The sequence below is a fragment of the Barbus barbus genome (assembly GCF_936440315.1).
Source record: "Barbus barbus genome assembly, chromosome: 6".
In the NCBI taxonomy this organism is placed as follows: Eukaryota; Metazoa; Chordata; class Actinopteri; order Cypriniformes; family Cyprinidae; genus Barbus; species Barbus barbus.
In genome coordinates, this window is record NC_136734.1 from 41,056,974 (window position 1) to 41,071,149 (window position 14,176).

The 14,176-nt window shown below is 42.0% G+C and overlaps 1 protein-coding gene across 2 annotated transcripts; it reads right to left on the reverse strand.

The window, feature by feature from the left end:
* Positions 1 to 306: 306 nt before the first annotated feature.
* On the reverse strand, positions 307 to 13,531 carry LOC306871348 (WW domain-binding protein 1-like). 2 transcript variants are annotated; one of them, XM_079419191.1, is made up of 5 exons: positions 7,629 to 7,683; positions 7,048 to 7,197; positions 3,836 to 3,938; positions 2,127 to 2,300; positions 307 to 1,762 (listed from the first exon to the last, which is right to left on the reverse strand). In XM_079419191.1, exons 2-5 carry the CDS (start codon positions 7,108 to 7,110, stop codon positions 1,503 to 1,505), a joined length of 600 nt encoding a protein of 199 aa, XP_079275317.1. In that variant the 5' UTR covers positions 7,111 to 7,197; positions 7,629 to 7,683; the 3' UTR covers positions 307 to 1,502. The 2 variants fall into 2 exon arrangements, with proteins under 2 accessions (XP_079275317.1, XP_079275318.1); XM_079419192.1 differs by lacking the exons at positions 7,048 to 7,197; positions 7,629 to 7,683 and adding an exon at positions 13,397 to 13,531.
* Between the last annotated feature and the right edge of the window lie 645 nt (positions 13,532 to 14,176).

The window sequence follows — 14,176 nt, forward strand, 5'->3', positions numbered from 1 at the left end:
TCAACACAACTGAAAATTGTTTTATTCCATGTTTATACCCTTAAGGATATCTTTAATTGTAGACCAATCATCATAAAACTGCATGTGGTGCCACGAATGAGGAGAACAAGTGATTATCAGCCTCACACAGCAGCAGTTCTTCAGTGAGCTCTCCTGGTCAAGAACCCACAGATCTCCTACGGTGCGGATGAAAACGTATTATTATTAATAATAATAATAATAATAATGATAGTCATCATCAAAACAACCAGTAAATTGTCTAGGGCAAACATAATGATGTGAGCAGATGAACATCAGAAACAGACGAACAGCTCAGTGCCAAAGCTGGTTTATTATTTTATTACAAAAATAAAATACAAATGACTATAGAGACACAGCAGACGTCTTGCTAAAGAGCTGACAGTAGAAACGGCACACAAATACAAACCAGTCTGTAGGTCTGTGAGCATCTCCACATCAGCTGCGTTTAGCAGAAATCATCATCATCATCAGAAACGCTCACGGACCGTCAGAAGAGTCAAGTAAATACGGTACACACTGCAGCGGAGCACTATTATTATAAATGAATATGAATTAAACAGCTCGACGTGCTTATAGAAGAACTGGTTTGCGCTTTGATTTGGCTCGATATTAAACAACTTTTTTATTAATCACACATTTGACAACAGACTTGGAGCTGCTCGATGTCAAAGGCTTCATGTTTCAGAGCACCAGCGAAACGCAATCATCGGAGACGCCGGAGAACGCTGATGAATCCAGAACAGAGTTAGTAGAGAAACACAGGTCATGACTTTCACTCGTGGACAGACGGTGAAGAGAGAAAGTGAATGCATTCACTCTGATTACACAGGGAAGGAGTCAAGTATTGCTCGTTACTGCAGCTCATAACAGAGTCCTGGGTTTTTGCATAGCCTAGTTAGTTAGTTAGTCTGGATCTCCACTGGGAAAGGCACAGAGTCTGTAAACGTTGTGGGAATTGGGCTGGAGTCCAAGAATTTCGAGGATGACGCCATCCTTCAGTGCAACAGAAAAAACAAACCAGAAAACCAACCGGAAACATTGTGATCATGATTTTAGCCCTTAATGCAGGTGAACGTCAGTCTGCGGTCTGATCAGACGCTATCAGCCTCTACGACACACATCTGATCACATCTATGCTTCACTAATTAACACTAATCATAGACGTGAGTCATGTGACTGCTCACACACACACACACACGGGAGCCGAGTGAAACGGGTAAGGCCATGATGAGACACGAGACAATCAGCTGACTGTGTTTATCTGCTCTATCAGCGCTCAGCACAAACATAAACTACAAGTGCCACCCTGTGTGTGTGTGTGTGTGTCTGTGTCTCCGGGCTGAGGTCTCAGTGCAGCTGTGAGAATCAAACCGTGGTGTGTATCAATGGTTCAGACGGATGCAAGAGGGATGCTGAGAAACGGACACACGGCGCAGTCAGAGACGCACTCGAGGCGTTACGCTGCTCAGGAGCACAGTCTCTCACTCCTGATCACACCCGGCGGGCCCCTGACACAGAGCCTCCTCCTCGGGCCCCGAGCCCTCGTCCAGCTGGCACACACACACCTCAATGCCGGAGTCTCTGGTTACGTGTCTGCAGCGGCCGCTGGGCTCCTCGCGCTCCTGCTGAGTCTGCTGGGGCCCCAGCGGCTCCGGCTCTGGAGGAGAGTAGGGTGGAGGAGGCGTGGGCGGGTGAGCCATCACCTCCTCGTAGTCGGGCAGCTTACAGTCCATCCAGAAGCCTGTAGGTGATAGACACACGGTCAGAGCTCCACCCAAACCACAGACGGATGACTGACCGGCTGGAACGAATGCAGTGAACCGGTCAGTCTTAAGCAGGACTGATGGACTGCACTGAACACAATTAGGCTCTTCTGAACAGAGATTTCTTTTGAATGCCAAGCTCAAACAAAAACATCAAAGCACCATAACACTCCGTCACATGACTCCTCTGATGTCACATGACTATCAAACATCATTCCCGTTTGTTCACTGTGAATAACGGCAGCTTTGGAGTCATATGGACTGAAGTTAATATTTAGCTGAGGACATGTGAACATCAACACAATAACACAATTTTGTCACTAGTGTGGAGGCGGTACTCACGCAGGTTGAGAGGAGGAGGAGGAGGAGTGATGAAGGTGCTGGAGGCACCCTGATACGCCATCAGACTGATCTCTCTCTGTCTCTGCTCCTGCTGCAGACGCATCTTCACTCGCCGGTGTCTGTACGCACAGCAGCAGCTCAGCATGATGATGAGGGTCCAGACCAGCCAGAACCCTGCCACACACACCATCATCATCATCATCATCCTCCTGCGCAGCCACGCTGCTGAGGATCAGTCGTGTGATCATGTGATATCACGGCGAATCACTTCCAGAGTCACACCAGCTTCTGACTTACAGTAACTCCATTGAGTGTTTAATACAAATAACTGATAACAACAAATAAACTGTTGATTAATCCATTTCAGCTCAAATGCGTTTCATTATTTACTAGGGATGCACCGCATGTTCAGCAACCGAAATTATTCAGCTAACCAAATTCGACTAAGCCAAAAGACCGAATAAATTGTACCGAACAATGATGAGACGCGATCAAACAGAGGCGCACACTAATGCAGCGAACACATCGTCAGTGTGGAAGCGTTTAAAACTGTCCGAGAAAGACACAAAAATCCTTACATTACACCGACAGAGAGACTGATTAGCGCTGCGTGGCATGTCTCTGAGGAGAAGAGGAAGGGAGGATGTTGCTGGTTACTGTGTGATGATTGAAATCACGAAATGGCTTTAAACAATCAGTAAATAAACTGCAGAATATTATGTTTTCAAATACAGTATTCTGACAGCGATGACGAGCTCCCGGCGCTCTCTGCTCGTTAGCCAGGAGAATCTGCGCTGAAACAGTGTTTCTCGTCAGTTAATCAGTAACATTTGATTAATTTTTCAAGGCGTGTGGCAATGAGATACGTGCGACAAACATCTTCCCAAATTCGTAATGAGGCAAAATACATCAACGAATCATTACAATGAATCTTAATTGGCAAAATGCATGGGAAAAAATGTGAAAAACATTGTTCTGCCTTCCATCCAGTGTTTCTTTTTGTTCAGGTTCTGCTTCGGCCAAGAATTTTCATTTCGGTGCATCCCAAGTATTTACAGAAATGAGGTTTTCATACAGATGTCACAATGCAACATTATCTTAATGTTCCTAAAACAAGCTTAATTTTCTTTAGACAAAATATAAATTTCCATTTATTCCTTGTGTGTGTGTGTGTGAGTGAGTGTGAGTGTGTGTGAGAGAGAGAGAGAGAGAGTGTGTGTGTGTGTGTGTGTGTGTGAGAGAGAGAGAGTGTGTGTGTGTGTGAGAGAGAGAGTGTGTGTGTGTGAGAGACATACATCAACAAATTCACAAACATCATAAAGAACTTTACAGCCATGACTGAAGAGGAACAAATAAAGATAATACTAGGAGAGGGACAGACAGCAGCACTGGCTGCGAGATGTGTGTGTGTGTGTGTGTGTGTGTGTGCCACAGTCTGAGAGACAGCAGGTGAATGTGTGTAATGTGTGTATTATGTCTGACCTCAGTGTGTTTCCCTACTGTCTACCACAGTGACCCTCAGCCTGTGTGTGTTTGTTAAACACTGTGGTATGAAATACTTATTTGTTAATGTTTAAGTTTATATTGTTAATGTTTTTATTGTTATTTTGATATTTTTCATTGTTATTATATTTCAAGCTTTGGCAATATTGTATTTTTTACAGTCATGCCAATAAAGCAATATTGAATTGAATTGTGTGTGTGCTTACACCAGAGCTCGTAATAGTAAGTGCAGCACTCGGTCTCTCCGCAGCAGTAGCCCATCTCACAGCGGTACTGTTCATTGTTCACACCGAAACAAAACTCCTTCGCCTGTCAAACAAACACAAGCATTGAGTGAAAGACAGCAGCACAGATCTGAGCTCTTCATCGAGCGCACTCCAGGCTTCACATCAGCGTTTGTGTCTGACAGTAAACACTCCTTCATCACCAGCACAAAGACAAATTCATCATCTGAAGACCAGACTCGCTGCTAAAATCTGATTTCTGTGCCGAAATTCACATATTATATCAGGACAAAATAATGCAAGTAAAGCTGAAACCAATCAGTCAATAAATATAAACCATTACATATAATATCCCTTACGAAAATTAACCATGGTTTTATTATATTAAAAGTGTAGTAACCATGTTTCTGGCACATTTATTACTATTTGTATAACCACAGTTTTACTACAAATACCATGGTTAATCTATGATTAGTCAAGTCAAGTCTGCTTTATTGTCAATTCTTCCACATGTACGGCACATACATACAGAGAATTGAAATTGCGTTACCCTCAGACCCTTGGTGCAAACAGTTAACATTAAACACGTTCAAATACAGATAATACAGTTTAAACATATGTACATACAACTCTATAGCTATACAAGTAAGGACATTGTAGAAAAAAAAATAAAGAAATAGATAAAGTGGCATAAGGCGCATGGCAGATAAATAAAACCAAAACTGTGCAGATATATTTGTAGTGCAAAAAGAGCTTATCAATCTGAGGACATTGTAGAAAAATAAAAAAGATAAAGTGACATAAGGCACATGGCAGAATAGATGGAGTGCAAACCAGTTAAATAAACTGTGCAGATATGTGTGTAGTGCAAAAAGAGCTTGTCAGTCTGTTAAATTGACAGGAGAACAGTCTTTTTATCAGACTATCCGAGGAGGTAGTTTGCAGTCAATGCTGGATGAGGTAGTGATCAGTCCAATGCTGCACAAGTGAGAGGTGCTGGTCACAGTTTGTAAGTAGGTGGCTGGTCCTGGGGGTGTGGGGAGCTGGGGGGGGGGGGGGGGGTCTGATAGTGTCAGAGTTCAGTGTTGTATGGGGTAAGAAGAGGGGAGGGGGGTCAGGGACGGGAGGGAGTTCAGCTTCCTGACAGCCTGATGTATGAGTATTAGTGTAGCAAGACCATTGTGGTTACCATGATTTAACTATAGTAACCATAGCTCTTAGGTTTTATTTGTAGTAAAACCATGGTTAAGGGATTAATTAAAGTGAGCCCTCAAATATAATTTGAGTAAATATAAACAGTAAGATGCTGTTGTACAGGGGAGTCTTTATTTATCTGCTAGTGAACTATGATGGGCGCTGGATCTTTTATCTTATTTAAACGCAGTCATTGGGAGTCAAAGCTAACCTTACAAACACACAACACTCCAGACTCACTAAAACACTCCACAGACTCACTAAAACACTCCAGACTCACTAAAACACTCCACAGACACACACAACACTCCACAGACTCACACAACACTCCACAGACTCACACAACACTCCAGACTCACTAAAACACTCCACAGACACACACAACACTCCACAGACTCACACAACACTCCACAGACTCACACAACACTCCACAGACTCACACAACACTCCAGACTCACTAAAACACTCCACAGACTCACACAACACTCCACAGACTCACACAACACTCCACAGACTCACACAACACTCCACAGACTCACACAACACTCCAGACTCACTAAAACACTCCACAGACACACACAACACTCCACAGACACACACAACACTCCACAGACTAAGACACACACACAACACTCCACAGACTCACTAAAACACTCCACAGACTAAGACACACACACAACACTCCACAGACTCACTAAAACACTCCACAGACTCACTAAAACACTCCACAGACTCACACAACACTCCACAGACACACACAACACTCCACAGACTAAGACACACACACAACACTCCACAGACTCACTAAAACACTCCACAGACTCACACAACACTCCACAGACTCACACAACACTCCACAGACTCACTAAAACACTCCACAGACTCACTAAAACACTCCACAGACTCACTAAAACACTCCACAGGCTCACACAACACTCCAGGCTCACACAACACTCCAGGCTCACACAACACTCCACAGACTCACTAAAACACTCCACAGACTCACTAAAACACTCCACAGGCTCACTAAAACACTCCACAGGCTCACTAAAACACTCCACAGGCTCACACAACACTCCACAGGCTCACACAACACTCCACAGGCTCACACAACACTCCACAGGCTCACACAACACTCCACAGGCTCACACAACACTCCACAGGCTCACACAACACTCCACAGGCTCACACAACACTCCACAGACTCACACAACACTCCACAGACTCACTAAAACACTCCACAGGCTCACACAACACTCCACAGGCTCACACAACACTCCACAGGCTCACACAACACTCCACAGGCTCACACAACACTCCACAGACTCACTAAAACACTCCACAGACTCACTAAAACACTCCACAGACTCACTAAAACACTCCACAGACTCACTAAAACACTCCACAGACTCACTAAAACACTCCACAGACACACACAACACTCCACAGACACACACAACACTCCACAGACTCACTAAAACACTCCACAGACACACACACTCCACAGCCTCACTAAAACACTCCACTGACACACAACACTCCACAGACTTACTAAAACACTCCACAGACTCACTAAAACACTCCACAGACACACACAACACTCCACAGACTCACTAAAACACTCCACAGACTTACTAAAACACTCCACAGACTCACTAAAACACTCCACAGACACACACAACACTCCACAGACTCACTAAAACACTCCACAAACACACACAACACTCCACAGACTCACACAATCACAAACACTGAGCTACAAACCAGTAATAAACAACTGTTTGTCTCGAATCTTATCATTTCCTGAATCTGTGATTTTTAAAATGTTAAATATTTACACAGATTTTAAACATCCAGAGCGAACGGATATAAGGTATTTTTAAGCATTGCTACACTATGCTGGTTTTATGGCTTTATTTGTTTATCGAGGCCTAGCGCCGCGCTGATCCCCGAGCTCGAGTTCAGCGCTCGCCGCCTCAGAGGCCGCGCCGCCGGCTTACCTCAACCAAACACGCCCCTGTGCAGAGGAGCCCCACCACGGAGCCCAGCAAATTCTGCGGCATCTTGCTGTGTTTTTCTTCCCAAACTCGAGCGGAATCATAAAGCTTCAGTTGAACAGACGCGATGACCGTCCAAACGCCATGTCTGTGCTGATGAACGTGATTTCATGAGATCCGCACACAGAGGGCAGCAGCATCACATCCAGTCACAACAATAACAATAACAATCATAACAATAACATCCATCGAGCGGCACTGAAGCTCCGCTGCTTCTCATTACAGCTCTACAGATACTTCTGCGCCAGTGTCGTTGTTTGAATGTATAAATAAATTAATAAATATATATATATATATATATATGTACGTACATACATACGTGTGTATGTGTAGTCATTAAATTAATGTGCGGAATGTGTTTGTTTATTTTTTTCTACAACAGCAAATCAGATAAATACAGATTGTTAAATACCCTACGAAGCATCAAAAGACTACATTTATAGAACTAACGAATATCTTTTTGTATGAATGCGTTTTATGAAATGCGGACAGTTTTTGCATATTTTAAGCTATTTTTAATGTACCACATTATTATTCCCCTGACGTCACCCAGATGACGTCAAGCGCGCGTTCTGAGAGACAGCGGGAGCGCGCACAGAGGAATGGCGATTATCTCTGCTGACATCACACACACACACACACACACACACACACTGTATCTGATGATCAGTCTGATTCAGTCTGTCTCGCTTCGATCGGTTTTTAACGGGTTTCTAGCGGTTTGTGTTCAAACCTGTTCTCTGTTTGAAGAGTATTCTTTACAGTAATACAGAACAGCTGAACAGTTTATTATAAAGTGCTACAGATTCTCAGAAAATACTTTTGTTTGTTTTCAAGTATTGGTACAAAGTTATTAAAAACTGTGAATGAATTATTGTCATCTATTGAGATGAGCGACAGAGGCTTGAAAAGACCTGATGTGCTGATTTCTCCTGTAAATGACAGTATATTATATCATGTGAATGAAGAATGATTGTGATCTGTTGAGTGTTTGTGGCACAGAGACCAGGGGCCTGTTTCATAAAACAAGTTTACCAAATAAGCCAGGCTTATTTCAGTAATTCTGACTTATTTTCACTTGATTTGGTTTCTGAAAGCAAGATTACCATAGCTCAAGCTCAGTCACCGTGGTAACTTATGCTGGCAAGCTAACCTGGTCCGGAGCAGGCTAACTGTCAGGCTAAGCTGAGCTCCTCTAGCTCTGACCAATAGCAACGCATCATATTACCACTGACTCTCTCACATACAGCCAGTTTCATTTATTATCGGTCCAAAAATAATATACAGAAAATACACCTTAATCAAATAAATAAAAAATAGGCTACAACCAACTGTATTTAATGTATTGTGCCCAAAATGTAGGCGAATGCCATTTTAACAGTTAAATCAGAAGTTGATCAGCAGTTAGCCATGCAGCCTTTCTCTCTGAATTTATGACAGCTGTACCTTTTATGGTTATTAGAACATTAAAACATTACAATCTAAAATGTCTCTTTAAAGCATTAAAGCATAAAAACACAATCAAAAGTTAAAATCACTGAATTAAAAATGTAAATTTATAATAGAAATCAGAGTACATTTTAACTGATAAGAGGAACACACATTTAACTCATTTGAGCTAGTGATTAACAGTTGCTGCTATCATAAAAATACACTTATGTAGTAAAATTCTATGTGTCACATTTAATGTCCAACAACAAATATTTTAGCAGAATGTATATTTTATTCAGAATTCTTGCGCTAGTATTCTATTCTGCTCCGTCTGTGTAGCGCGCATGCGCGCCGCAGCGCTCGTTCTCTCGCAGAAGCCCCGCCCACTCCTGACAGCTAAATGCAGTGCTCGAATTGAATCAAGTCTTATGGGGGGTCCCCACCATCAGACTTTTTTTTTTTGGTGGGGGTTAGTCTCGCAATATACAATTTATACAAAATAAACAATATATTTGATCATAATATGCATAACTATATACTATTTAATGTTGCATAACAAAGAGAAATAAGCTACTATTCTTCTTTTAAAATGCTTACTCCAAGTAATACTGGATTTCGAGGGTGACAAAGCAGCAGACCCAAAAGGGCAACTATGGCAAATATACCAGGGGACTACATATAAGGCACTTGAAGATCTGTAAAAGCATGTGACATAAAAATACATTGAAATTTCTCAAAAACTGTAGAAAATATTCAGATGGCTTTCAGACACACTGAATGGTATTCAAATTCAGCAGTGGCACAGGAATAATTATTTCATAATGTTTCAGAAAGCAGTGATAAAGGAGCAGTCCGTAACTCTGGACCTTTTTATTACTTAAACAGTAGCAAAAGGATACTATAGAGATGAGATTAAGTATTATTCAAAGAGTGCAAGACAACTGGGCAAACAGGATATAGTCTTTATAAGTTTATAAGTTTAACGTAGGCATGTCCAGGAGATTCTCAAAAGTCAACTCATTTATCCATAACAGCTCTCAATCTAATTTCAGGAACCAGTGGGTGAAGACATAAACCAATATACTGTACAGGTGCATCTCAATAAATTAGAATGTTGTGGAAAAGTTCATTTATTTCAGTAATTCAACTCAAATTGTGAAACTCGTGTATTAAATAAATTCAATGCACACAGACTGAAGTAGTTTAAGTCTTTGGTTCTTTTAATTGTGATGATTTAGGCTCACATTTAACAAAAACCCACCAATTCACTCTCTCAACAAATTAGAATACTTCATAAGACCAATAAAAAAAAATCATTTTTAGTGAATTGTTGGCTTTCTGGGAAGTATGTTCATTTACTGTGTATGTACTCAATACTTGGTAGGGGCTCCTTTTGCTTTAATTACTGACTCAATTCGGCGTGGCATGGAAGCGATCAGCCTGTGGCACTGCTCAGGTGGCATGGAAGCGATCAGCCTGTGGCACTGCTCAGGTGGCATGGAATCGATCAGCCTGTGGCACTGCTCAGGTGGTATGGAAGCGATCAGCTTGTGGCACTGCTCAGGTGGTATGGAAGCGATCAGCCTGTGGCACTGCTCAGGTGGCATGGAAGCGATCAGCCTGTGGCACTGCTCAGGTGGTATGGAAGCGATCAGCTTGTGGCACTGCTCAGGTGGCATGGAAGCGATCAGCCTGTGGCACTGCTCAGGTGGTATGGAAGCGATCAGCTTGTGGCACTGCTCAGGTGGTATGGAAGCGATCAGCCTGTGGCACTGCTCAGGTGGCATGGAAGCGATCAGCCTGTGGCACTGCTCAGGTGGTATGGAAGCGATCAGCTTGTGGCACTGCTCAGGTGGCATGGAAGCGATCAGCCTGTGGCACTGCTCAGGTGGCATGGAAGCGATCAGCCTGTGGCACTGCTCAGGTGGTATGGAAGCGATCAGCTTGTGGCACTGCTCAGGTGGCATGGAAGCGATCAGCCTGTGGCACTGCTCAGGTGGTATGGAAGCGATCAGCTTGTGGCACTGCTCAGGTGGTATGGAAGCGATCAGCCTGTGGCACTGCTCAGGTGGCATGGAAGCGATCAGCCTGTGGCACTGCTCAGGTGGCATGGAAGCGATCAGCCTGTGGCACTGCTCAGGTGGTATGGAAGCGATCAGCTTGTGGCACTGCTCAGGTGGTATGGAAGCGATCAGCCTGTGGCACTGCTCAGGTGGCATGGAAGCGATCAGCCTGTGGCACTGCTCAGGTGGCATGGAAGCGATCAGCCTGTGGCACTGCTCAGGTGGTATGGAAGCCCAGGTTGCTTTGATAGCTCATCTGCTTTGATAGCCCTTCAGCTCATCTGCATTTTTTGGTCTCATTTCTCATCTTCCTCTTCACAATATCCCATAGATTCTCTATAGGGTTCAGGTCAGGCGAGTTTGCTGGCCAGTTAAGCACACCAACACCATGGTCATTTAACCAACTTTTGGTGCTTTTGGCAGTGTGGGCAGGTGACAAATCCTGCTGGAAAATGAAACCAGAATCTTTAAAAAGCACTTAATGAAGTGCTCCAAAATGTCTTGGTAAACGGGTGCAGTGACTTTGGTTTTCAAAAAACACAATGGACCAACACCAGCAGATGACATGGCACCCCAAATCATCTCTGACTGTGGAAACTTCACACTGGACTTCATGCAACTTGGGCTATGAGCTTCTCCACCCTTCCTCCCGACTCTAGGACCTTGGTTTCCAAATACAAAACTTGCTCTCATCTGAAAAGAAGACTTTGGACCACTGGGCAACAGTCCAGTTCTTCTCCTTAGCCCAGGTAAGACGCCTCTGACGTTGTCTGTGGTTCAGGAGTGGCTTAACAAGAGGAATATGACAACTGTAGCCAAATTCCTTGACACGTCTGTGTGGTGGCTCTTGATGCCTTGACCCCAGTCCATTCCTTGTGAAGTTAACCCAAATTCTTGAATCGATTTTGCTTGACAATCCTCATAAGGCTGCGGTTCTCTCGGTTGGTTGTGCATTTTTTTCTTCCACACTTTTTCCTTCCACTCAACTTTCTGTTAACATGCTTGGATACAGCACTCTGTGAACAGCCAGCTTCTTTGGCAATGAATGTTTGTGGGTTACCCTCCTTGTGAAGGGTGTCAGTGATTGTCTTCTGGACAACTGTCAGATCAGCAGTCTTCCCCATGATTGTGTAGCCTAGTGAACCAAACTGAGAGACCATTTTGAAGGTTCAGGAAACCTTTGCAGGTGTTTTGAGTTGATTCGCTGATTGGCATGTCACCATATTCTAATTTGTTGAGAGTGAATTGGTGGGTTTTTGTTAAATGTGAGACTAAATCACAATTAAAAGAACCAAAGACTTAAACTACTTCAGTCTGTGTGCACTGAATTTATTTAATACACGAGTTTCACAATTTGAGTTGAATTACTGAAATAAATGAACTTTTCCACAACATTCTAATTTATTGAGATGCACCTGTATATATTCAAGAGTTTTTATTTGTCACATACACAATTATACCGAGTATAACCAGCAGTGAAATGTAGTATATATATTTATTTATTTGTATTTTTTTAAAGTAAAAACATTAATATTGTGAGAATGTGAAACAGCTGTTTTCTATATTTTTCTATTTTCACATCATGATCATGATCCTTCAGAAATCATTTTAATATGCTGATTTGCTGCTCAGACATTTCTTATTATTATCAATGTTGAAACCAGTTCTTTGAGTAGAAAGTTCAAAAGAACAGCATTTATCTTAAATATAATCTTTTGTAACATTTTAAATCTTTACTGTCCCTTTTGATCAATTTATGCATCCTTTCTGAATAAAAGTATTAATTTCTTTCATTTATTTCCACCCAAAAACCCAAACTTTTGAACGATAGTGTATAATGTTACAAATTATATCTATTCTGATAAATGTTGTTCTTTTTGAACTTTCTATTCATCACAGAATCCAGAAAAAGAAATTGTACATAACTGTTTTCAACATTGATAATAATAATGAGAAATGTTTCTTGAGCAGCAAATCAGCATATTAGAATGATTTCTGAAGATCGTGTGTGTTACGTTCCCTTTTATTCTAGGAGTGACGGGGAAGTAGGTGTATGAAAGCGTAAGAGAGAGAGAGTGTTGGCTTTATCTGCAATCACAGCACTCACACACAACGAAACTCTTCAAGAATTCATTTACAAAGTAGTGTCTCTAGTACAGCAGTAAAAAACAACAGAAGTAAACAGTACAGGCACTGAAGACTGGAGTAATGATGCTGAAAATAGTTTACTATTGTATTATTATTTTAAATTGTAATAATATTTCATGATATTAGTGTTTTTACTGTATTTTGGATCAAATCAATGGAGGCTTGGTGAACAGAAATGACTTTTGAACAGTAGTGTACGTTCAATGATTTCAGTGCAGTTGACATAGTTACGTCAGTAGGTGGCGGCGTGGACTGTTATGAGTGAGTCTGTCAGTCAGCAGACTATTCAACCATTTCTGTCCAAAAGTCTGCTTTATTCAGGAACTTACTATGGCTATCAATATGTCAATCATAGCTATTTCAAGAGTGAATCCCGCATTTATATGCCGATGTAATTCCCGAAACTTTGCAGCGTGTATGTGGCCGTTGGTTTTAGCAGCATGAAAAACAAGTTTTATACAATTCTGAATGGATTATATATAGCACAGAAACCGCACAACGAGCACTCCCTTTATAATCACTAAAAAGCTGTCACTCATCTTCATCGAGATCTCTAGCACCCCAGAACCAGGCCTAATAATAATTTATGCAAGGAATACAAAAGACATGGAGTTGATAAATATAGTGGAAAGATATAGAGAGAAAATTACCCCTCAAAAAAGTCAGTAAGAAGCTTCCTCTTCCCGACTGCGAGTGCTTTTTTTTTAGCTGAAGTTAGCTTGACGGAGCGGCGCCAATCAAGCAGTCATGTCAACGATGTCCTGCGCTTAGCGGTCTTTAGATGTGGGGCGGGGCGTTTAAAATTTAAAGAGACATGACAACTAGCACATAAACAAACTTAATATAAATTATTGTAAATAATTCACGAAATTTAATTTACCATATCCATTGCTTGAATTTAATCACATTTGTCATTATCATTTTTACTCAAATAAGAATGTCTGAGGGACCCTTATGGGGGGTCCCGGATCCCCCCAGCCCCCCTTCAGTTCGAGCAGTGGCTAAATGGATATATTTGCATGGCTTTCTGACATTTACAGATGTAAAAAATATACCTGTGATGTATCAGTTATGCACTGAGGAAAACACAATGTTTCAAATGCGTTAAACAGCACAAATATTCGCTGTTTGCTATGGTGGATCGATTTGATCCATGATCGACATTAAGGGCTGCTTCAGAATAAGCGTGTACGTCACATTATCCTGACTCACTGAACCTGGATAGCATTAGTCAGATTGCGTGAACTTGAATTGTCGTTTATGGAACCGCTTTAGTCCCGATTGATTTGTTAGGTTATTTCAAGTCAGGTTTTGGACTTTAATCCCCACTTTTCTTAGCGTCTTTTATGGAACAGCCCCCAGCTCAAGGTGAGCAGCAGGTGTTTAATCTGTGTCAATCCTAATCAAAGCAGCTGATTGGCTCGTCCGAT